The sequence below is a fragment of the Musa acuminata genome, chromosome BXJ1-6 (assembly GCF_036884655.1).
Source record: "Musa acuminata AAA Group cultivar baxijiao chromosome BXJ1-6, Cavendish_Baxijiao_AAA, whole genome shotgun sequence".
Classification (NCBI taxonomy): domain Eukaryota; kingdom Viridiplantae; phylum Streptophyta; class Magnoliopsida; order Zingiberales; family Musaceae; genus Musa; species Musa acuminata.
The window spans coordinates 35387019-35414253 of NC_088332.1; the positions used below are offsets into that span (position 1 = coordinate 35387019).

The 27235-nt window shown below is 32.8% G+C and overlaps 1 protein-coding gene and 1 non-coding gene across 2 annotated transcripts; both read left to right on the top strand.

The window, feature by feature from the left end:
• The first annotated feature begins 12260 nt into the window (after positions 1 to 12260).
• On the top strand, positions 12261 to 13609 carry LOC135676750 (probable strigolactone esterase DAD2). Its single transcript, XM_065188262.1, has 2 exons — positions 12261 to 12836; positions 12919 to 13609. The coding sequence occupies exons 1-2, from the start codon at positions 12418 to 12420 to the stop codon at positions 13352 to 13354; spliced, it is 855 nt and encodes a 284-aa protein (XP_065044334.1). The 5' UTR covers positions 12261 to 12417; the 3' UTR covers positions 13355 to 13609.
• A 3078-nt stretch (positions 13610 to 16687) lies between these two features.
• TRNAI-AAU (transfer RNA isoleucine (anticodon AAU)) lies at positions 16688 to 16761 on the top strand. Its single transcript has one exon. It is a non-coding gene; the product is annotated as a tRNA-Ile (tRNA).
• The last annotated feature ends 10474 nt before the right edge of the window (positions 16762 to 27235 follow it).

The following is a 27235-nucleotide window of genomic DNA, read 5'->3' on the forward strand; positions in this document are numbered from 1 at the left end:
ACAAACAAAGCCCTAGTTTGTAAGCGTTCGATTCGGAGGCTAACCACGTGTTGTTGTTAGACTTTTTTTTTTTATTTTTGATCAGATTTAAAAATTTTATATTAGAATCTTTTATAATTATGAGATTAAAATATCTAACTTTATTTATTTTAATGGTATCGATTTTAATGATAGAAGTATGAAATGATGGAAAAATAATAATTTTCGATGGATAAAAATAATAATTTTAACGTCTTAATTATATTTTTGATGTTGACGAACAACAATGCCACGATGAACCGTTTCTTATTGTTTTGTTGTGGATGAGGAGGGAGGGTGATGATGAGAGTTAAGACAAAATAAAGAGGAGAAAGAGAAAGACACGTGTCGACACTCTGCAACTATATCAATATCGGTCGGTAAATGCATTGGCGACTCGAGCTTCGTGCTTGGTGACCTATGCGACTCATGACATGATGGCAACGATTAGCCTCACAAGCACTCTGGAGCACCCCTCTAATCGTTAAAGCATTGTCTAATTACCCCTTTTCTATTGTTGTGTCTTGCTCCTAGAGCTTGATGGCGAACCACAACATAGTTGCGAGGTTCACTTAGTAGTGGCAGGGTCGTAGTTGTTTCCGGCCAACCATACAGGTTGTTGCTTTCACATCATTGTTCGCTCTGCAACCCCATCCTCCAGTTCCAACTTGGTAGGATGACCTCCACCATCTCCTCATCCACCCCATGCTATTGCTTTATAGCCTCCCATTAAGGATTTATGGGCTTCTTCACCTTAAGGTGTCATCGTGGACTTGAGGTGGAGAGATAAGATCCAGAGGACAAGAAGACTATAGAGTGCGAAGGGGAGCCAACATGATTGGGATAGTTGGAAGCGTAGAGGAGATAGACTCATCACAAATCTACGTCGTAGATGTTATAGCCAACATCGAGGGAGCGACAAGTGTTAGAATTTTAAGGGTCACACATGTATAATTAAATATATTAAATTATTATTTTTATTAGTCAAAAATTAAAGTGATCCAATTAAAGTAAAATTATTTGGCTAAGGGACATAATTATTATTATGAAAATTAATTGTGTGGATACCATCAGTCATATTTCTAACTTAATGATGAGATAAGTTAGGAATATGAAACTCTTGAAGCGTAATTGTATATTCATCAATTATGAATATAATCATAATTGTAGATTCATCAGTTATGACTATAAATAAGGTTATGGTCCCCGGTTACAGTATTGAATAAAGTTTCTCTTCACCCGTCAAGGAGAAATCTAAAGTTCTTAAGGATACTTGCAATTGAAAGATTAAGTCACCAATTAATTCAGAAAATACTCTAATGGATTTATCAAGTATGCTTCCGTGTTAATATGTTTCTTAATTATTATAGGATTTTATGCATATTATAATGGATTTAATAAGTTTTATGGAAACATTCTTAATCCATTGTTTTGGATCTATTAAGTTTATTTTTGGACCAAAATTCGGTTTTGATTCTATAAAACAATTGTTTGATCCATATTTGATACGTTAAAGAACCCAACAATTATTATCAGAGCCATCCTACAATAATTAATGAACATTTAAGCTTATTTTTTCATGTATTTTAATGATATTTTCATCCGTATTTTAAAGTGACCTGGTAATCACTTGGGTTGAATTATAATACATCCATGTAATAAATTTTCATATTTGTGCTTCTAAATAGGTCAACAATATATAAAAAATTATATCTAGAAAAAAAATTCTTAATAGGTAATGCCTTGTTTTTGTGAAAAAAAAAAAAAACAGCGCATCACAAATATGTACTATTTAAAATGATCTTAAATTTTTAAAACAACTTTGAATAGGACACTTATGGACGTATGTTATTGGTTTTTTATTTTAGAATTTTTTTTTGTATTTTTATAGATTTCTGAGCATATGCATAGTGTGTCATTTTTTTCATTTTCTTCTTGTTTTTTCTAGTTAGATAATTTTTCATTGAATTATTAACTATAATACCTTTTGGCTTTAAATAGGAAATAATTATTTCATAAAACGCTTGTCATATGTGTAGAATGTCTGTCATTGCAAGAATGTCGATTTAAGCATAGGTATATTTTTGTTTATGTAAATTTCTATTTAATTTATATTTAATTATCATTGATATTTTTTAAATTTTAGCTTTACAGTTTTATTTGTTTGTACCCTTAGATCATGCCATTCTTATGATGAAGAGAGGTGAAAAAGCTATTATAGTTGAATAATTTAGGATAAAGCTTTGTAGATAATTTTGGTCACTTTTTTCAAACACATATAATGTATAGTCTAGCAAAATTAATCTCATTATCACTAAGACTATGTCACTTGCATATTATATTATAAGAAGTATTATATCTGATTATTTCTTAAATATCTTTGGTATTTTCGTATCTAGCGGATTAATATTGATAATTATGAAACGATGGTCCGAGAACAATAAATTTCTAGTAAATGAAGTGGGTCTATCTTTTTCTATGATTTATGTCTTCTACCTGCCAAGAAGTTATTGATCCAAAGACATTTGGATCCATAGGGTATCTTATACAAAAGTATTATTTAATCTAAATGACTAACCTGTAAGGATTTAAAAATATTGACAATAAATTTACATTCAAGTGATAATGAATCAGAACTTTTATCGAATATATATGTTATATACTTTTGTTTGTATATTATTTTGTCAAAGTACCTACGATTACAGTGGTCCTCAGCATCAACTATTGACAATTTAAAATTTTTGAACAAGTATAATTGGTGCAATAGTGGGAGAGAGATTGTCAGCTATTTAAAAGAATATCTATTCATATTACATAACTTATGTGTAGGTATATAGTTTACACATTATTGTATTCTATTATTGTATAATATGATTTGATCTTAACATATATTTAAAACTTGATAAGGGTGGTTTTGTGAGCATGTTCCATGCTTTAAGCCATCAAATAAAGTAGAATCTCCAAGATTATAGAAATGATCTATTTCCACATTGTATTTCAAAATAATTAATAGAATGATATCAACATTATCATATGATAAAGTAAGTACCTTGTTTTGAAATCAAATATAAATTTATTATTATAAATTCTATTGAAAAATAGTGATCGGATTTTATTATTTATAGATAATGAAAGAGTTAAATCCTCCGTCAAATGAGGCATGGTTATATTCTTATGAGACACCAGATGTTGAGGTATTAGATGTTGAGGTATTAGATGTTGAGATACCAATAGCTGAGGTACTAATAGTTGAGGAGTCATGACTCACTGAGTAACCATGTACTATTTACCTATATTTTTTTCATAAACTATATTAATTGTAATTTTGTTTAGATAATTAGATAATAAAGTAAGCAACGCAAACCTTTGATACATGTATGGATGATATTAGAGAAGAACAATTGAAGTAACGTGAGCCTCAACAGTTTGAATGTAAAATCTGTGAGACATCTCAAGATTATTAGGATATTCATAGTGTTCATTGTGGGAACATGGTTTGGCTGATGCAGTTCTTAAAATGATGCCCAAGCAACTTAAAAGACATTTGCATCGATAATTCAAATATGTAATCCACAAGAAACATTGAAGATGAACATTGAAAAGAAATTAGATGAGAAATTAGAGAAGAATAAGGTTAAACTTGAATGTAATAAAGACCAATTGAAGGTTAAACTTGGAATAAGTAGATAGTTGCCATCTTAAAAGAAAATTTTTAATATTTTTTTTATAAGATATCAAAGATACTAGTAAAGAGGATGTTTGTATTGATTTTTTTTTTATCTTCTAGAGTATTGAGAAAAATAAAATTAGTCTAGATGAAGAAGCAACAATAATCTAATGTGTTTGTATTGAATTTTTTTTTTATCTTTTAGAGTATTGAGAAAAATAAAATTAATTCAGATGAAGAAGCAACAGTAATCTAATGCAAGCTGAAGCACTTATCATTAGTTAATATTCCTTTTTACTTAAAGTTTTATTATATATAATTAGTTTTCCATTTGTCTATTAAATATAAGACAATTGATCAAATTATTTGATTTCTTTGGTGTTATAGTTTATCAACTGAAATAATCTAAAGAGATGATGTACGTCACCTCAACTTGCATTGCTTTATAAAGTTATCGATTTCAATAAACGAAGATGTAATATATATATATATATATATATATATATATATATATATATATATATATATATATATGCCGACATTCTAATTAGAAAGGCATGTGCAATGGCATCACTTGAATTCTTTTTTATGCCATCAATAGTAATGTATTCCAGATTCAAAATATATTTAGTATTTAGTATTATTAATATTTTTCTTATTTAGAATAGTATTTATAGATTACTAACTTTTTCTTATTATTTTAGAAACATTTCAATGTACATGGCCTTGTATTATTTAAATAGTCTAGCAAGACTCATAAAGAGCTGATTAAATATATTTTTATGTCATTGTATAGTAAGAAAATGAAGCATTGACACTTATCAATATATATAGGATGATTTGGGCACACTATAATTCAATATCTAATGTAAAATATAAGATTAAAAGATTATAAAGTAGTAAATGTTCAGTAGAGTCCTTTTAAATATTTTATTTTAATAAATAAATTTAATGAAGCTTGTTTCCAATGTTGCAGGTGAACATACAAAATTATTGTATTCCAGAATTACACTAATCATCAAAGTAAAGGGATGGCTATAGAAAAATATAGTTATCTAAAGCAAGTTGCATCAAAAGTTATTATAAACATTATGAAATATCATAAATAGTATGTCGTTGATTAATTAACCAATTAATAACTTTGTCATGTTCCACGAATGATTATTATGTATTCGTTATGAAGTACATCATAGATTTTCTGTGCTATTCTTCTAAAGAAAAATGATGGGGTGTTTGGATGACAAATATTTTTTTGGACAATTTACTTTTGTTTTTCATCAGAATTGTATGTATCTAGTCATAATTATATATATAGTCTTGCAAATCCTATATGATATAGAATGTTAGTGTATAAGTTCGATTTTATGAAGAAATATGATTCTCTAAAAGAATTTATATTTTAAAATTATATACATTATTAAAATTTTGGTAGCATTTCAGTATTGTATAAATCATAGACATATTCTAGTGTTTTAAGAAATAAAGAGTAATTCTATATTTATGTTTTCAGCTGTAATGTGTGTCTAAACATATTATACTCATGCAATGTTTTTTGATATTTAACCTTTACTTATATCTCAAACACCTGGTAAAACTTTGGCTCTCAAAATGAGATGAGATATATTTTTTTTTCCAAAATCTAAAAATAGTACATCCAAATAACCTAAAATTTCTAGAAAAGATTTGCATTTGACTTAGATGGATATATGTCACTCACTGGTTTTCTATTTTAAATTTTTTAATAAATTTATAAATTATTCAACATGTGAACTATATGTTTTTTTTATTTTTTATCTTTGATTAACTTTTTCTCATTTTCACATAAATATCATCATTTCATGCAATATTTTTTTGATATTTGAGCTTCTAAATTAATTCAAAATACTTAATAAAACTTTAGGTCAGAGAAAATAATTCATAATATGCGATGCATTATTTTTGTCACAAAATAAAAAATAATGCATTACATAATTGGACAAGTCTAAATGATCTAAAATTTTAAAGAAAGTTTTGCATTGGACTTCGATAAACATATGTCACTGGTTTTCCATTTTACAATTTTTTTGATATTTTTATGAATTATTCAGCTTTTGAACTATGTGTGATTTTTTATTTTCATAGAAATATCATGAATCCATATAATATTTTTTAATGCTTGAGCTTCTAAATTGTACCAAAACAGCTAGTAAAAATCTAGATTTGAGAAAAAAAATCTAAAATGTGATATACTATTTTTACCTAAACCGTAAAAATAGTGTATCAAATAGAAAGATTATTCCAATAGACCTAAAATTTTTAGAATAGGTTTGCATTTGACTCAGATGAACATATGTCATTAGTTTTTTATTTTAATTTTTTTAAATCTTTTTATGAATTATTCAGATTACGAACTGTGCATCATTTTTTTAATTTTTAGCCAACTTTTTCTCAATTTCTACAGAAATATCATGGATCCATATAATTTTTTTGATATTTAATTTTTTAAATTAGTTCAAAATACCTAGCAAAAATTTGAAACAAAGACAATAGTCCCAATATGCAATGTATTATTTTTTTCCTAAGATTCAAAAAGAGTAAACTCAATAGATATGAAAATTTTAGAAAAAACTTCAATTAGACCAATATGGACATATGTCCCTGTTTTTCCATTTAAAAAAATATTTTATTTTTATGAATTATTTAACTTGTTAAATATGTTTTCTTTTTTTATTTTTGGCCAATTTTTTTTTTATTTCCACGGAAATATCATTGATCCATGTAATGTTTCTTAATATTTGAGTTTCTAAATTGGTCTAGAATACTTTGGAAAAGTTTGAGCTAATTTCTAATATGTGATAGATATACTATTTTAGCTTAAAATCCAAAAACAGTGCATCCAATAGAAGGACTGATATAATAGACTTGAAAATGTTAGAAAGACTTCAACCCAAAGGAATGTACGTCACTAGTTCTCTATTTTAATTTTTTTGATATTTTTATAAATTATTTAGATTATGAACTATGTGCTAATTTTTATTTTTAGCTATTTTTTTTATTTTCATAAAACATCATGGATCCATACAATGTGTTTTGACATTTGATCTTCTAAATTAGACCAAAACACTTGGTAAGAATCCACAATAGAGAAAATAATTTCTAATATGTGATGCGTTATTTTTGCTCAAAATTCAAAAAATAGTGCATCATATAGAAGGATTGGTGCGATAAATCTAAAAATTTTTAAAAAAGTTTGCATTGGATATTCTGTTTTAAAATTTTAAAGATATTTTTATGAATTATTTAGCTCGTAAACTATGTGCTTTTTAAAATTTTGGTTATTTTTTTCTATTTCCATGAAAATATCATAAATCTATGCAATATTTTTTGACATTTGAGCTTCTAAATTGGTCCAAAATACTTAGTAAAATTTTATATTATGGAATCACAAAGAAGGACAGGTCCAAAATATTTGGAAAGACTTCGATTAGATCCAAATAGACAAATGTCACTGGTTTTTCATTTATTTTTTTTATATTTATAAATTATTTAGCTTATGAACTATGTGTTACTTTTTATTTTCAAGCAACTAATTTCTTTTTTCATAGAAATATCATGGATCCATGTAATTTTTTTTCACATTTGAGATTCTAGATTGGTCCAAAACCTAGTAAAAATTTAGATCATAGAAAATAATTCCTATGTGATATATTTATTTTGTCGCAAGCCTAAAAATAATGCATTGCATAGTGGAACTAGTCAAAATGACCTGAAATTTTTAGAAAAAATTTACATCGAATGGACATGTCTCATTGGTTTTCAAAACACCGAGATATTTGCATAATAGATGCAATAATAATATAAAAAATAAGTCACATATATAATTTGAAACTTCTAAAACAAACTCTGAAAGTCTAAAAATATTTTTTAAAAATAATTTTCTAATGAAACTATCAGACATTTGGACATGAGTCTCATAATTATATAATTTTAACTCCCTTAAAAGTAGAATTATATCTGATTGGTCAAAGTTACCACAAACGTGCAATCTCCAATGTAAGATAAGTTTTTTTTGTATAAAATAATAATTCTTAATTTTTTTAAGATTAGTAATAGTCATCTTTGGAGAATAATCAATATTTATCATAACTTAATATTTGATGAAAGAACTATTGCATTCCTTATGACCCCTATTCAATCTTAGCAAATTACTATCATGCACTTGGCAATCGGAAACATGCATTTTTACTTTTTATCTTATAACTTTTAGTTATAACATGTTTAATCTTAAAATTTCTTTAAATAACCTAGTCTTTGGAGGCTTTTTAAAATTTAGTCCTATCTTAAAACACTTGTATAAAGACATTATTTAGATTATAAAATAATATATATAATAAAATAACTTTAATATCATTCAAATACCATACCTGACCAATAAACAAATCATTGTATGAACAATTATTATCATCTTCAACCAAACCAAAGGAGTTGATGTGTTTAACAACGCACCGTCATCTCGGCTATAATCTTTTCTTATTTAGCAATATAATAAGTCACATTTAATATTTTCTTATAATCTTGCTTCATCCAATTAATTTTCGAAGATATCACTACTATTTATTCAAGTCTATGAAAAGAGTCTCAAAACATATATTATTTAGCAAATGATTTTCACTTTAACTTAATGTCTCACCTAATGCCTATCTATCAATATCATCAGAAACTAAAAATACTTTATCGAGAATAGGATCCTCCCTACAATGGGATTATTAGAATTAAAAAAATTATTTTTAGAATCAATGAACTAAGATAACAATTAAATAGGTTATAACACATTGCCTTTCGTAAAAGTACTATATGAAACGAATATTTGTTTAAAAGACATCAATATACTTATATGATTTTTTTTTATTATTGATTCAAGAAGAAATGAAAAAAATAAAAAAAATAAGGAGATGAGCAAGAAAAACAACAGCAACCAAGAAGACTAAGTAAGAATGAAATGGACAAGAAGAACAGTGACAAAGGAAGAAGTTTTTAGCTTTTTTTATTGAGATCAGCACCTTTACTATGATAGCAGCTTATCATACACTTTGCAGGTCTCTTTCATAGTTAAAATGTTCAACCAGTAAGTGAACCAATGAGAAAGCATTCATCTTATGTAATATCTTAGTATGATATATCTGGCACATCATCGTTTTTGGGTCGACCGAGCTCCACGTATGGAGTCCCGATCGATCATGAATTATGAGTTTAAAGAGGTTTTGGGTTGGAGCCTCATAATATTTGATTGAAATCTTACATATCAAGAGTTAACACATTACTCCATCCAATTCCATTTCTCATGAGAATCCTAGCCAAATAAACATGAAATATCCTACCAATGGGACCTCGAGCAAAGGATTCTCTTGATCCACACACACACACACACTACATAAATATCTCCATATAAAGGTGGTGGTTGAAATCATGGTGTCCATGACTGCACCATAGGTTCAATGCATTCATCAGGGTTAGGTCTTGGAATCCTTTCTGAGATGGCCAGGGACTCACTCATTTAGAAGATGTCAGGGAAAAGGTAAGGTAAAAGATCCCAAGAAACAAGAGAGCCATTTCCAGTGATCATTCAAGGAGTGTTCTTCCCTGAGCCCGAGCATAATACTTGGTACACTCAGAACCTGCACTTGCGTAGAGGATAAGGCCAACGAGTCATCCGATCATCCCACTACCAATTTCTTGCACCTTGTATAAAGACACATCTCTTTCTCCCTCAAACAAAGTCATTGTCAAGAAAGATGAGCAGAAATGGTGAAAGGGACCCAGAGATCATGGCCACAAGAATATTAAGATAGCTAGCTGTCTATTTCTTGCATTGTTTTCAAAGGCACTGGACCTAAAGAAAGACTGAATTTTACATCAAGGTTTTTGGTTTCAGTATGGCCACTTCACTGCAGTATCTGTCACGACCTTTCTTTTCATCTACCTTCACAAATTCCTCCCTTGTGGGTGCCAAAACCTTATCTAACAGACATATGATTCACAGTTAATTCTAAGATCCAACTTAGAAGTTCATATAGGATGCTCAAATCATGATGTCAGGTGATTTGAATTGGAACGAGTTTTTTCGAATTTAATGAGGGTCTCATCATCCATTTTTGATCTAGACAATCGTTATAAGATTTGTTTATTCGATTTAGGTGATAAAAGATTGAGAAAAATATATATTTTTTAAGTTTTTTCATACATAATAATTTTTATTTTTGTCATTACATTATCCTAATAATAGATCAGTTGTCATTCTTTGATTACTAGGACGTATTAGTCGATAATACTTTCATCAATACAGGACCTTATAATAGGAAATGAATAATATTTATGAATGCAAGGATTAATATGAGAAAATACTATGATATCGCTAGTGTCAACCAACTAAAAAAATTCTCCATGTCAAAATTAAATCAAAGAATATGGAAAATCACATATGTATTGGATTGTCTACTTGTTCATCTTAATTTGAAATGAATGAGCCCTTAAGCACTATTACCATCAAAATACATGAACAAAACTTGTCTCAGAAACTGACGTCATTGTTTCTCCAAGTAAAACATATGCATGGTGTTGATCTACCTTTTAGAAACTCACTACAAGGAGGACCACAGATCATGAATTGGATGCAGGAAAAGGATGTTCTCCTGTCCTTACTCCAACAATTGAGCCACGAAGCAATGGTGCTATGTATCCCTTGTCAGGAGAAGGGGAAAAAGAAAGACTGCTATTGGAGCTCGAAAGGGTGAAAGATGTTGTCCTGGGAATCTGGTCCATGTGACACCCCACCCCAGCCAAAGCAGAAGAGGAAAAGGAAAGGAAGGGCAAAGATAAAAAAGATGTAATAGCTCAGTGCAGATGAAGAAATGAAAAGCTTTGACATGAAAGATTGGAGCAATGACATATTCTTCTTCTCTCTACAACTCTTTAAGATCTCAGATAATAACCATCTAACATCTGGCATACTCTTTTTATATTGAAATGTGATGATGGTAGGGAAAATAGACATCATGAATGAATCACACCAGCCATAGATTTGTGCTCTCAAATCGATCTTTTTTTAGAGTGCAGTATAATTTCATATAAGTCAGATTAGATCATCTTTATAATTCAAATTGACGACTGGCTATCAAACTTATAGATTATAATTCTTTTTTATGCCACTTATTTTGCTACTTTCTTCATCTCATCATTTCTCTACCATAAAAAACAATTTTGCCGGGTTTGTATCCTTACTCAAAACACAAATCATGTACAGGGGGTGGATAAATAGGAATAGAAAATGAGGTGTTGGTCAATCCCCATCCAATTTCTTAGAGATAAATGGGGGAAGAAATTGAGCAAAGGTTAGGGTGGGCCCGGCTGCATGTGGGGAGGAATTAGGTGGATGCGGCTGCAAGATAGTGAGGGACCAAAAGCAGCAGCAGCAGCAGCAGCACTACAGTGGAGAACAGAGATAGGCTATGAATCAGATTCTTGGTGAAGTTATCCACTTCTGCTACCACAAACCATCATTGCTCTCTTGCCAGATATCGATCAGCAGTGTCATCCCGGGCTTCGCTTGCCAACAAAATTCATGGCACACATAGCTCACCAGCAACAGTTGCATCAGAAAAGATGGGAGCAATCAAGAGCTGGGACAATGTAGAGCTGGGACACATAGCGCACAACAAATCCCAGCTAACATCAGCAAACTTAGATCAAATAATCATTCAAACAAATCTGAGACGAAAACTAGAAACTGACAAACATATATAATAATGTAGAACGTTGGAAACAAGACAATGTGATCCTCCTTCTTCTTCTCCTCCTCTGTTTTGTATTTGTTTACAGTCAGGGACGACAACTGTGAGAGCAAGACAATATGATCTCCCTTCTCCTTCCTCTGTTTTCTGCTTGTTTGCAGTCAGAGACAACTGTGATGCAAGAGCTCAGAAGCTAATTGCAGAATTGTGGTTTTTCCTGTAGCTGGTTATGGTGGATATGTGCTGCAATTTTGATTGGAAAATGCCAGTGTTGCACATTTATTTGGTGTATATGTGGTCTGAATGTGACTTCCACTCTTATATTTTTACTGATTTGGGTAAACCTGTTACACCTTGATTGCGAGATTATTTCTTTTATCTTCGATCAACCTTCATCTCACACGAGTATTTTATATTTATTGAAAGTTAGAATCAAATTAATCATGATTGACATATATAAGATTGGATATAATCTAAGCTGTTATGTACTAAATGATATTTATGAAAAAAATTATAGACCGAGGAGGATTCAAAAGCTCCAACTAAGAACAATAAAATAAACTATTATGAGACTACTTGTTTAAGTATAAATTTGTATGATACAGTGGTAACATATTTTCCATGTACAAATAAAGAGTGAAAGTTACTTGTGATGTGACCATAATTACCGTCATCATCCCCTCAGAATCCATGGAGTAGAAGAAGAGGGTGAAGCATCCTTTTCCAACCTCTCTCTCTCTCTGTCTCTCCCTCTCCATCGCTAACCCCACTTGTTTATATATACATAGAAACCAAAGCACTTGAGAAACACATATGTACCATATTATATCTCCAAGTGTGTGTGTATATACCATCTTCCTCTCTCTCAAGTCTCAGCGATATGAATGCCAATCATACATAAGTATTACTTGGTCCAAGGGACACATTATTATTAGGTAAAAGGGAGGGTGCGAGGTGAGGCCAGGCATGGGTGGCAACAGCAATGTCAGAGCAGCGGCGGCAGGCAACGGGAGCGGCAGCGGGAAGCTGCTAGAGATTCTGAACGTGAGGGTGGTGGGCGGTGGCGAGCGGGTGCTGGTGCTGTCGCACGGCTTCGGCACGGACCAGTCGGCGTGGAACCGCGTCCTCCCCTACTTCCAGCGCGACTACCGGGTCGTACTCTACGACCTGGTCTGCGCCGGCAGCGTCAACCCCGACCACTTCGACTTCCGCCGCTACACCACCCTCGACGCCTACGTCGACGACCTCCTCGCCATCCTTGACGCCCTCCGCGTCGACCGCTGCTTCTTCGTCGGTCACTCCGTCTCCGCCATGATCGGTATCCTCGCCGCCATCCGCCGCCCTGAGCTCTTCCTCAAGCTCATCCTCGTTGGCGCCTCCCCCAGGTTTGTTTGTATGCACCTCCATATGCATGTATGCCATCCTGTTCTTGCGACTGATAGGAGTGAGCTCGTCGGGATCGATCAGGTTCTTAAACGACAGAGACTACCACGGGGGTTTCGAGAGGGGTGAGATCGAGAAAGTGTTCGCGGCGATGGAGGCGAACTACGACGCGTGGGTGCGGGGGTTCGCGCCGCTGGCGGTGGGGGCTGACGTGCCCGCGGCTGTCCGGGAGTTCAGCCGAACGCTGTTCAACATGCGGCCAGACATCTCGCTGTTCGTGTCGCGGACGGTGTTCAACAGCGACCTCCGCGGCGTGCTTGGCCTCGTCCGCGCCCCCTGCGTCGTCATCCAGACCGCCAAGGACGTCTCCGTTCCCGTCTCCGTCGCCGCCTACCTCAAGGCCCACCTGGGCGGCCGCACTACCGTCGAGCTCCTCCCCATCGAGGGCCACCTCCCTCACCTCAGCGCCCCCGCCGCCCTCGTCCCGGTGCTCCGCCGCGCCCTCGCCTCTCACCGCTGACCGCCACCGCTGCCGAGGGAGCCCACCATCTCCGCTGCCCACTACAATTGGATCGAGTCCCGGTTTCATGTATGGCTTATGACACGTGGACATCAAAATCTGGTCACTCGTCTCTATCCATCGAGGATAGCCAAGTGAATTCCACGTGGAGGTCACGTGATCTCATCTTCCTTGTTCTGTGTACCTACCTTTGTACCACGAAACTGTCAAATAAAGTGGGCACACGGGGCAAACGAATCGAGGCTTTACAGTCCATCCTCTTCATTATAGTGCACGCACTGTTTGCTTCCACTATCGATCGATAACTACGCGGGAGTGTGGTATGTATGTATGTGCGCATCATTTTGTTTGTGATTTTGACAGGCCAAACTGGATAAGAGTTGGCCAAAGGCATATTTGGGTCTCTTCTCTTGGAGAAGGGTTAAAACGAGCCTGGATTTGAGATGAATGGCGACCGGACGAAAAAAGGGGCCAACATTGACGTGAGGCTTAGCTTTTTGTAGGTCCCGCTCCTCGGGGCCATAGTCGTTCTGCTGTCCCCCGCAGTGTGGGTAACTCAGTCAGAGTTAACGAAGGTGGGGGTAAAAAAAAGTCGATGGATGATGATGCTCTTACGTGAGAGGCACTCGTGTTGCATGATACAGAATGTCCATGGGACCCATGTGATGTGGCGTCCTCTCATAGGTGGGCCAGAATGTAGAGAAGGCAAAGCCATTGAAGAACCGTGTCGCTGTAATAATCTGTTGCTGTGATCTGTTATCTTCCGTCCACAAAGGCAATATACACCTACGCAACGCCCGAACCCGAAAGCGCACCACACAAGCCGAACTGACCCCTTGGGTCCAACATAGACCTCACTCCGGTCGAGACGGTTCGCGCTCGAACCGGTCCGGCGCCACCCGGTTGCAGTCCGACGCACCAATTGCCGCCATGTAAACCAGTAAACTGTTCCATGGTTCCCGCTAGCGGGCCGAAGTGCCGATGGAGCGAGGGCGAAGGCGAAGGGAAGGCAGATCGATGCCCACCCGATCTCAATGGCGGGCGCCTGTCCTCCCGGTCGGAAAGGAAAGCGAGCCCAGGTTACCCCGTCTTCTCGTCCTCTCAAATTATAGCTAGACGCTGCAATTTGAGTTATTGAGCTCTTCTCTGGTGATTTGATGCCGATCTTAGGGTCCCACTGACCGACAGACTCTCGATATATGTCCTCATTTTCGTTTCCGGCGAAGTTTTTATAGTAATTGACATGAATGACAACTTCTTTTTGCTTATGGATGTCTTCTTGCAGATTAGGGTTTTGGGTCCTTCACGTTTGGCCTCGATACGGCGGTATCCACTAGGGTTTATGATTGCCTAGTGGATACGTTGTGACATTATGATATCTGTTTATAGGAAATCATTTCTGCTGAACAATTTTATTGTCCGCAAGGAAAGCCTCTAAATCTCAATGCTAGAAGACGAAAGTTGAAATTACCTTTCTATTTGACGATATCTCTATAGGATGTTGTAGAACTCGGTTGAAGCACTCAAAACTGGATACCTAATGCCCCACTTAGTTCTTTCTGGGATGTTTATATTGCGGCTGAGAATTCAACTTGGTGGTACTGAATCTTTGTTTTGCAGTTGACTACATGGGAACAAGTGAGTTGGAGCATATCCGTGCTTTCTGTCCAAGAGAGATAATCGAGATGTTTGACTAGAGAACAACCAGTAATTACTGCCTTATCGAACCTCTTTTGGACCAAAAGTGATCAATTAGACATTAGGATCCTTGTAGGAGACAACTTTTGAAGACTGTTGCATTCAGAAAGTGTACTGATTCAGTATATTGGGCTTTCTTTTTTCAGGGTGAAGTGTCCGATCAACCTTAGTCAAAGCATATTGGAAGTGTGATTATTCACTTAAGCTCATCCTTTTGGAGGTCTGTGTTTGCAGGTGGTTCCTATGATGAATGATTAATGGAAATCATCAAGGATAAATGATTCAACAAATATAAGTTTCCTTTTCTGTTTTGCAGTACTTCAAATTATATTTTAAGATTGTTCACTGATTTTAATGGTTTGTTCGAGGAATGATATGGTATATATTTTCTTCTTGAATGTACTTGCCACTTCTAAGAAGGTAAATTACAAGATGCTGTGGAGATTATAGTTATTGTTTACTATTTTCTCATTGTAGCTCAACATATCATTTTATTGGCATTAATTATAAACCAAGATTGATGAAAATTTAAAATTTTGCAATTAACACTTGAATATCGTTGCAAATTGTATGTTGGGCTTTTCTACAGTTCTGTGTGCTTCATTTTACGTACATATGAACTGCTGTCATTTGACTTGTTGTAATCATGGTCAAACTCATTTATGTGGCCAAAAGCAGCCAATTAAGTTTGCTATATTTGTTTTGTACTAAAACCACTCTGAGGCTTTTAGGGAATATTTATGCAAAAACCACCAATGACGAATATACATTTGACATACCAAAACTAGGTATAAGTAGAAAGACAGGAATATTTAATGTTGGTAAATATTTGCTTCTTCCATAACTGACAATCTTCCTGTGTTTCAAAACATTCTTTGAAGAATCTGTAGATCAGCAGTGAAAATTTGAGATTGTTATGATGTGCATTGAACTCATCTTTAGTTAATACACTTTATCTTTGCAAGCTTGGGCTGGTTGGATGTAAAATTTTCAATTATGCTGCAGATATACTCAAAAGACAAAAATTGGAGATTTGGTTTCTCTTCCTTTAATGCGTTTACATTTTGTCGCACTTATTACATTGAAACTATCCTAGAGCTTGGGAACTGGTTTCTTACTCTGTTTAGTCTCTGTTATTATTTTCCATAGTAATACAAGTAACTTGCAGATTAATTTTCACATAAATCACGATTTGTCCTTTTTTGTTTCTTATTGATCTTCTTATCCATTTTCTGTAGTTTCATTTGTCAATTTGGATACTGTGACATTTATTTTCGTTGGTGCATATCCTTTCTATATTAAGTTTTGTATTTTGGCTTTTTCTGACTAGATCTGCCCATAGTTACCTTGAAAACCATGTTTTGATATTAATTATTAATGATTGTCCATGGCTCTGTTGGTTGGCTTTGTAACAAGTATCCTGATCTGGATAGTGATTGTTGTGGTTGGAAATTTTGATGTGACTGCACGTTTCTATTTTTATTAGTATAGTGTTTGATTCTCTCCACTGCTCTGATAATTTTGGATACCTCAAAAGCTTTTAGGTGTTAAAATAAATCTTTGTCTTTCATGGGGAACCTAGGAACTATTTCTGATTATTCAATAATATTTTATAATTTAATTTAAATATCAAATGGCCTATTAGCTCAGTTGGTTAGAGCGTCGTGCTAATAACGCGAAGGTCGCAGGTTCGAAACCTGCATGGGCCATTAATTTTTTTAATTTATCTATTTTTATGTAATAGCTTGGAACTAAGGTGACGATGACGGGGGAAACGACAGAGGGAAAACTAAAAATAGGGGCATTAATCTTTTTATTTATCTATTTTTATGTGATATAGTTTCGTAGACGATTTTCTTGAAAAAGCTTATCTTTTTGGGCTTTTTTTCTGGAAGATACCATTGTTTTCATTTTTCCCATATTATGGATGCTCCTTTAGTGCAGGGAGCTCGGAATCCAAAAGACGAAGGAGGGGGTCGAGGACACCTGCCTTGAAGATAGTGTGATGGAAGGCGTCTAAGGTGGAGGTGAGGAGGGAAACAATAGAAGGGGCATAAGCTGTGGTGGAGATGGAGGGTGAGGATCTCGCAATAAGGCCTTGGTGGCATCTCGACAGCGACAAACTAGGGCACGGGTGATAGTGGCAAACAAGGGCGAGAGCGGAGGCGGCGAATAAGAGTGTGACAGAGAAGGTCCTTAGCAATGACAACATTGGACGAGGGCGAGGGTGTGTTCGGGGGTGAGGGTGTAGGCGGCGGACGAGGGCATGATGACAATGGCAAACGAGGGTGAGAGTGGAGGCGACGAGCAACAATAAGGGGCATTACAGGTATTACAAGAAAAAGTAGGGGGCATCGTTTGGGAAAAAGTGAAAACAGGGGCACAATATGGGAAAAAGTTGAAAACATAGATATAGTTTCTTTCTATGTTTTACTATTATCATTTAATAAATTGTTTCTTGATATTTGTTTAACCATTCATTTTACTATTGTCATGTTCCGTTGTATTTGTTTAACATTTCATTTTATTACTTTCTTGTGATAGCTTGTTATTTGCATGGGCTACAGATTCTTTTCTATTTAACTATTTTCCTATAATAGATTATTTCTATGTTTTAATATTTTTGTTTAATAAATTGTTTGCTCAGTTTTGTTTAACCTTTTATTTTATTACTTTCTTGTTTACTTGTATTTGTTTAATCTTCTATTTTAGTATTTTTCATGTGATAGCTTGTTATATGTTTTACTATTTTCGTTTAATAGCTTATTCCCTCATATATAGTTTCCTGACTGATTTTAATTTTTTAACCTTTTCTTTTACTTTGTTCGCATATTAGCTTTTTCACTCATATTTAAATTCATGGCTGAAATTTAATTGTATTTAACCTTAAATTAGTAATAGCTTGTTCACTAATAATGAATTTGATGACTGATTTTTGATTGCGTAACTTGTTCTTGTTTTATGCTGTTAGCAATTTAGGAAATAGTCTTTTAGATATTTAGCATGGTCTTTCTTTTCTTGCTTTGGTCTTGTTGTGCAATAACTTGGTCACTAGTAATAAACTTCATGACTAAATTTCGTTATTTAATCTTTTCTTGTTTGATTTTTTAAAAAATTTAAGTGAATTTTTTTTTCTATTATATTATATCTTTATTTTTCAGCATTTACCTTTTTCTTCCTTGTTTCACTAATTCTGTGTAAATGCTTGTTCTCTAGTAAATAACTTCATGACTCATTTTCACTTGTTCAATCTTCTTTTTCACAAGTAATTGACTTCATGACCAGTTTTAATCGTTTAACCTTTTCTTGTATTAGTGTGTTTTTGTCTTAAATTGTTTATGTTCTTGTTTCAGTGATTACAGTCAATAACATTCTAACTAGTGACTAAAAGTTTAGCATTGATTTTGTGTGATGGCTGGTTCACCAGCCTTTATTTCTTTCAAATTATTTAGCATCAGCTTTTTAGATTTTAAATTGTTATTCTGTCTCTCTGATTATAGTGATTTTGTGTAACAGCTTCTACAATAATAATTAAGTTCATGACTGATTTTGTTTACTGAATTCTATATTAGTGATTAAATTGGGATACACTGTTAACTAAAACCATCGGCAACTTGAGTTTATGTATATGTTCTTGAACTATAAAAAATTTGTATAAATGAAAGGAAAGAAATGTATAATGTTGGTGACTTGCATAACTAAATATCTTCTCCTCCCTGCATCCCAAAACTTTCTTTGAGGACGAGGAAACTTGGGATTACTATGACCTGTCTGTCTCGAACTCACCTTAATTGATTCACTTTATATTTGCCAACTTGGGCTGGTGGGTTGGAAAAAGTTCACATGTGGTTGCAGACATACGCAATGCAGGAAGGCTGCAGATTTGGTTTCTCTTCCATTAACATATTCAAAGTCTACCATATTTGTTACCTGGGAACTTTCTGAAAGCTCCGGAACTGACGATCTCTTCTTACTCTTTGTAATGTCATTACTTTCCATGGTTACACAGGTAACTTAAGCCTTCTCTTCAACAAATCTTAATCTTGCCCCTTTGTGATCCTTAAGGAACCGTTTGTCCATCTCCGGTTTTATCCATTTGTCAACTTGCACTTGGATCTTAGGTCACATGTTATTTTTGTTTGAGTTAATCTTTTAAACTATGTTTAAGATTAGTCTTGCAAGAATAAATAATCATATAGTTTATTAGGTCAGTTGGTTAGAGCATTGACTGCTAATAATGTTAAGATTATGGTTCAAGATCTGAATGAGTCATTAAATTAATTGGTTTTTTAGTTTTAAATGTGTAATTGTAATCATCGATAATTTTTTTCTTAACATAAATTAATTATTATAAATAATGTATTGTTTAATTATTAATTTATATGTTTGTGTATTATAGTTAAGGAAATGATTAAATTCGGTTTCTTTAATCATGTGAATAAGTTAGGAATTTTACTAATCAATTAAATTATTAATTAATTTATTTCTTAATGAGTGATTTGATTAAATAGTTTACATTTCATTTTCGTCTGTGAATTATAAGAAATTAATATTATATTTTTCTTTTTGTGTGCGAAAAAAATAAAAATAAATTAAAAATAAGAATTAAATTATTACTTATCTTCTGGTGAGATCTCATCTTCTCTTATATAAAGGGGACTAACAATGAGAGGATTGAAGAGAGAATTTTCTATCGAGAAAAGGATAGAGGAGAGGTAGGATCCTTTCTTTCTAGTTAGTTTTGATTTATGTTTTGAAATCTTGACGTTGAGATTGTTATAATTTTATAATACATGATAATATTTTAATTTCAAAATTTCATGATTAGTAAATAATAATAATAATTGATTTGTGATGTTAGAATAATTATTTGATTTATATTGATCTCTTAAGCTTAAGTGAATTTTGATATTGATTTAATTATTAAAATTTTTATTTTTGAATTAGCATAATAGTTTTAATTTATTTAATTAGATATATCTCTATTTTAAGAATTATGTGTGAAATTCTATAATATAATTGGTTTTAAATTTAAGATCATGAATTTAAATTTTTAGTTAATGGATTTGAGTTATTCTTTAATAATTTTAAATATTAAAATTTAATTTGATAAGAGAAGTCTAATTGGGGTCCGACTTGAGTCAGGTTGATATGTCAGATCCGATCGACTCTGGTCATGTACAACCTAGTACATATATCCAAGTATAACCTAGTACATATATCCAAGCACAACCTAGCCCGTGTGACTAGGCATGACTCAGCCATGTGGCAAGGTATAACCTAACCACGTGGCCAAGCATGAGCCAGCTCATGCGATTAGGTACAACCCAATCCATGTTGTCAGATATGACCCCAACTCATGTGTCTAAGTACGACAAACTCGCGAGCCAAGTATAACCTAGTTCAATGGTAAGACTCAGCTTAACTTATAAGTGAGACTTAGCCTAGTCCGTAAAGGTAAGCCTGCCCAACTATGCGATTAGCATTAGACACATCGTCACTCCTCTATTTAGCCCGTTGTACCTCAACTCAACTTATTACTTAGAGCAGGCATGTGCAGCGCATGTGACCCGCCCAAGACTCAAGTGGGCTGGTTCGATCCGGGCTAGCACTATACGACATAGTTTAATTTTTTTTCCCTTTATTGGTTTGAGCTCGTTAATTTACTAAATCAGACAGGTTTGATCGGTTAAAGCCGGTTTACGGTGATTCTAAACTAACTTGACTAGTTCAAACCTACTTGACTTAATGGAGATCAATCAAATCTAAATTAGACTAGTCTAGAATAATTCTAGATTGGTTCTATAATGATTTGAGGTTGGTTCCGTTAGATCATAATCAAATTGAGTTTGGTTTAAGTCAATTGAGATATTCCAATTAGAGTTTTGGTTGATCGAGGACTATTGAGAGATTGGTGTTTCATGCCTTTATGATTTGATGAATTTAAAGGTTTTATATGGAGATATCATTTGAAAATAATTATTAATTTTTTTACTTTCTTAAGTTTATGATGTTGATATGATTATTATCATGTAGTAGATGTGATTGGGTTAGTAGTTCACATTGGAAGTGTAACCTGTGAAAGGAGCTATAGGCCATCATAGTGCGGAGCTACCAATGAATATAGTTTAGCATATTTACATCAAGTATGATCTCTCATAATATTTAATCATATTGATTTCTTGATGCATGCGTAAGTGAATGGATGAGTGTAAATGAATGATCATAAATGTTTATGTGTCCCTGTTGAGGGCAGATATGACGATTCATTTCAAGGATTAGCGGACTGTCAGACGTGATGGTTAGACGGTTCCTCCATCCGTTGTTGGGAGGAACGTGTCCCCATTTGGGCAGGTGAGGGATACCACTCCATCCGCTGTTGTGAGGAATCCATCTCGTGGAATATGTCTCTTCATCTGCTTTTGGGAGAGTGCACCATCGGGTGATATACGCCTTTGTTATTATGTATGTGTTGCATATGACTGATGCATGATTTTGTTTATTATGTAAGAAATTATCATTGTTTTTTTATACATAAATTTTATGATGAATCGATATATTATAATTTCTTATTGAATTATTAATATTTATTTTTATTTCATGAATATTGAAGATTATTGTTATGATTTTTTTGAGGTTCGTATGTGTAGTTGTTGATATATTTTTATCTTAGATTTATTTTCAAAGTAATCTACTACTTTGTAATAGATTTGAAGCTTGGGTGGAGGAGACTTATGTCCCTACGAAAAAGATGTAATTCTTTTTTAATTAATAAGATATTTACTATTGTAAAGATAAGGATTTGAATTCAAAGATGAAAAATTTTATTATTATGTAAATTATGAATAATAAATTACTGATTTATTATTATTTTTATAAATCCGAGATGTGACAGTAATGGCTTATAACAAAAATCACTAGTGATTCAGTGAATTAACCTTTTTCTGTTAGCTTTTTATTAATATTTTCTTGCTATAAAGATTTTTTTTGTGCATCATCGGTCATGAAGTAGTTACTATGACAAATTATTGTACAAAATCATTAAAACAAGGAATTAATTTTAAAGTAAAAAAAATTCACTAGTGAATTAATTAATTAACCCTTTTTTTTTTTCTTTCTGTTTTGCTTGTTTTAGCTTTTAATTTGTTTATGTTTTCTTGCTTTAAAGATTTTGTTCTATCAATTCACTATTGATTTTATCTGTTTAGAAACTATCAAGGGCACATGTTGTTCGTAAATGATCGAAATCGAAGTGGTTCAATGTGAACTAGTTCAATTAAAATGTCACCGGTAGCGGTGAAGCCTTCAGGTGACAACTCCTCCTCCCTCTTCCCCTTGGAAGCTCTAACAGGGCCCAAAGCCTTTCTCTGGACAATCTCGTGCGGCCCCCTTCCACTCGCAGCAGTGTTACCGAGACCCTATAGCAATACCACCAACACCCTATTTGTCCTCTCTTATCTACAACAACATCGTCAGGGCCCCCCCATAGAAGTGCCCCTTTTGCACCCAAATACCTGTGCAGCGGTGCGCTCCGCTCCCACCACCACCACCACCACCACCACCACCACCACCACCACCACCACCACCACCACCACCACCACCACCACCATTTGAGGAGACCCTACGATAGTGCTACTGAAAAGACTTTGAGAAGCAGTCTACGACAATCCAATAATTGTTCCTTCAACCTGTCGACAACCGATAAAAATTTCAACCCGCTTTCTTTCTGTTGGGGGCTTTCAGACAGATAAAAAGTTGATGAATTCAAAGGCATATGGCCTATAATAATACCTTGCAGGTTGGTTGTCGACATCTCAGCTCACCTCAACAATGCATTAATGATCCCAATATCTCAATAACACATAACAAAGGGGACATCTGAATTGACAGAGGAGTCATTAATAATCCCATGATATTCGGATTCGAACACACAATTATGTTTAAGTTCCATTTTTTATAACATAGTCAACTTCCTCCATATGACCTCAAATTTTTACATAACTACAAGAATATGATTCTAACATCAATTGTAGTATATATATATATATATATATATATATATATATATATATATATATATTCCATCTTAGGATGATTTACGATAATTATTTATCAAATTTAATATGTTTTGAAATATATTTATAAATGAATATATTTTAGTTTAATTTCGAGTATAACAGGATCAACTTTTTTCAAAAACCTCAAACTCTCACATTATTACTCAAATATGTTTGCAACACCGATTGTAGTATTTTTTTTATTATTTATAATGATATTAGGATAATTATTGATAGAATTTGACATGTTTTGAGTTGTATCTCATCAAATTTATTTTTAAATGTGACTAGATGAACTTCAACCAAACTCGATCAAGCGTTCACATTACTACTTGAGTATGATTCTAACACCAATTGTAATGTTCATTTTTTTTAAAAAAAATATTTATCAATTTTGACATATTTGAAAGTAGATTTCATAATAGAATATATTTCAGTTCATTTACAATTGTAAGTCAACTTCCTCTAAACAACCTTAAACTTTTACATTACTATTCTAACACCAATTTTAATATTGTTTATATTTTCAGATTATTTTAGAATATATCCATCACATAATAATTATTTATCGAATTTGACATATTTTCCATTCCAAATATGCTTTTCAATACGAAACAATTACTTCAAACATTCTTCGAATATCTACAGTGAACAACTTAGGGGAGCATATTGTTTACTCATGAGAATTTATGTTTTGATGTTATCCAACTATAAGCTTGCTAGTACAATACTTTGAAACTCCAAAACATCTTAAAATATCTAGAAATCATGAATACATGTATATGTAAAATATCACCAATAATTTAATTTATTATAATGTAACATTATCATATCACATCAATTTAACATTTAAAAATTATATATTTTCATAGTATAGCTCAATGATGATAAATTCATTTTTATCCAAATATAAAACTAAAACATTAAACATAAAGTCATCGAAACATATCCTCCAAGAGATTTTTATACATATTTATATTATCAACAACATAATTGGTAGTATATACATTAAAATCATCATCAATATGAATGTCTAGCATTCAAATAAAGTTAGGAGTTTGAAGTTTTACATAAGTAGTTCATTCAATTTAGTCTTGTACATCGTAATTATTTTCGAAAAATACTTTTGATTCCAAAGAGACAAATGTTTTTTAATTGAAACTCTCCATTTCATCAAAAATATCAAATGATTCATTTGAAAATGCTCATCCTATCATAAATTTTCAAGTATTAGTATTAAACAAAAATAAAAATATATGAATCTTCTAACATGCTTTGAATACGAATGGAACAAACATGTCATCATCTAATATTAAGAGTAGCATTTTTTTTGTTTGAAAAAAGAGTGAAACAAAAATATTTAATCTTTTGTTGAAGGTTTTGATTTCAATGCAACATAAGAAAATCTTATTAAAGAATTAAGTTCTGATATTCACACTTGTATGCTCACACGTAATAGAATTTGAGACTTTGAAGATTTCATACGTTTAAGATCACTATTACTGTCTGAATGGCATATGACTCAATGCAACATGTGAATGTTATTCAAAATCTCCCTCTCTCTAATATCAAGTTTTTCATCAATATCATTACATATAAAAACTTAACTAGGTGAATAAGTATACCATCCTACTCCTAGTTCTACTCGTACCCTACCCTATATGCATGATTAAATTTTAATTTTTATTGATAATGGTGCAACAGAAAGTAGACAATCTTAAAATTAAAATATGTTAATTTATTAAATAGAATAATAGAGTTTTTTTTTTCTATATAGTGTCTTTGACACCTGTATATAATTATAACATTTAATCAAAGAAAAACACAAACATAATATATCCAAAATTTATATACCCAAAATGCTTATAGGTCATCGTCTACATCATTGATATGGGTTTGTACGTGCTCACTTCCCTACCTAATCACTTGGGTGGGGTACTACTATCCTTACCTACAAAATATAGTATATAATGAGTAATGACTCAATAAATATAAGCATTCATTACTTTATTTATGTATGTACCATGTATATCATATTTCAAAATCATCGACATAAGATTAACTAATGATAAACACCTCATCCAATGACTTCTTTAGCAATCATAACCTTACAACATAACATATGTAAAATAAAGAGATAAAATTCTATGTCAAAATAATTTAAAATACTTATATGTACATATAGAAAACATAACAAATTCATGGATTTCTACACTTCATATTATAATATATACAAGCACTCCCATACCGTACGTCATTATAATATATACATTGAATCTCATACTATACGGTATAATATATACGTGCACTCCTATATCATACGTCATAATATATACGTGCACTCCCACACTGCACGTCATAATATATGCGTACAACTTCATATTGCACGTCATAATACATACATGCACTCCCGTACCTCATGTCATAGCATATACATGCATTGCACGTCGTAACATATTCGTGTGCTCTCATACCGCATATCATTGAAAACACGTGCACTTACACACTACACAATATCATATATGCATGCATACAAGATATTTTTATGCTTACAAAATACATACATTCACATATAGCTCATGACAATTATATCATTCAAAATAATATTTTCTAAATGTATTATGAATATGATACTTTATATAATCACTATTTTGTAATGAATTAAACTTATACTTATATAATTGAACTTAAAAATGAAAATGCTAACGAAAGACTATGTTCCTTAATGATCGAGTATGCTAAGGAACGATATACTTATCAAATTGGGAGCATAAGGTTATGACATACCTTAATTAATTATAGAGCTAGGTAGATATAATTATTGTGGGATCAACTTAGCATTTACAGAAGTACATTGTAGTTGAGGGAAAGAGACTTTGAGGACTCTTCCCATAGACAACAACCAACATTCTTTGATCGACACATACCAATTGTGTCAACAACCTAAAACTTATTCCTCTTAGCTCGATCACCATAACTCTCAGAGGGATGCAACACCCAACCATTCCTTCCTCCAACATAGAAAATATAAGCCCCAATGGAGTCCATCAGGGAGAACGACGAGGCCACAACCAACCAAGGCAAGGATGACGAGGGCAATGCTTCAAGTCGATGCCTTGGTCTATTATCTGCAGTGTAACCGGTGGGGAGGGAATCGAAGGGGAGGAAAGCGATGAGAAATTTCTGTTCGACACTTAAAAAAATTTATATGAAATTAAGAATTTATAAAATAATAAAATTACTTTTTATCCCTTCCATTCATTTGTTCATTAATGAAATTGATGACGATCGAGATTAAATGTTTTACTTTCGTAAATGTAAAGATTCTAATACTACTTTTTAAAATATAAAAATCAAGATGTTAAACATAAATAATTATAGGAAATAATATATAATTAGCACCGATGATAATGATGATGGTTTTGTATTGTTATTTTGCACTCACGGTACAATTATGAAATGGATTTTTTGAGCTAAGGTTGATAACCGGTGAAGAGGATCTAATTAAATTAGTCTTAAGATTGGACCAAGAGAGCATATGTCGTGAATAGTTCTGTCTGACCAGTAGCCAACTCATTGAAAGCGATTGCTTTGGTTTTGTTCCCATTTTAAGTCAAGGCAATGAAGAATGATAAATTAGACGCAAACAGAGTTCTCAATAAATGCCTTTTCTTTTATCGGCACAAACTTAAATTAGACGCCAACAGTTTTAACGTTATTATTCTAATAATGAACTGTCGATGATTAACTATATATATATATATATATATAGTCTGTGTGTGCAAATTTGCCTGATATAAAAAGGCCTCTAATGTGTCCCATTTTAAGTCAACAACAGATTGTTTAAATGAAAAATCAACATCAATAGACATAATTACTGTCCTCAAAATGATTGATCTCTTTTCTTTTTCGTAAATAAACATTTATGATGTTTACAGAGGGGTTAAGTCTTCAACTGCTGAGATCCGCCCTAGGGTAAACCATTGCTTCAACCCTTACTCTAAACGCCAATGTTATAATTGAGTTATTTTTTATCAGATAATTCACATCACTTGTCAATTCACATGATGTTGATATTGAATAAAATATTTAAATATTTATGTATATTACAACAATTTGACAGATT

Bases quoted from the DNA above. Each gene is read 5' to 3' on its own strand.
- LOC135676750 (XM_065188262.1), top strand. From the start codon at position 12,418: ATGGGTGGCAACAGCAATGTCAGAGCAGCGGCGGCAGGCAACGGGAGC. The intron at 12,837-12,918 runs GTTTGTTTGTAT...GGGATCGATCAG, and splicing joins CTCGTTGGCGCCTCCCCCAG to GTTCTTAAACGACAGAGACT.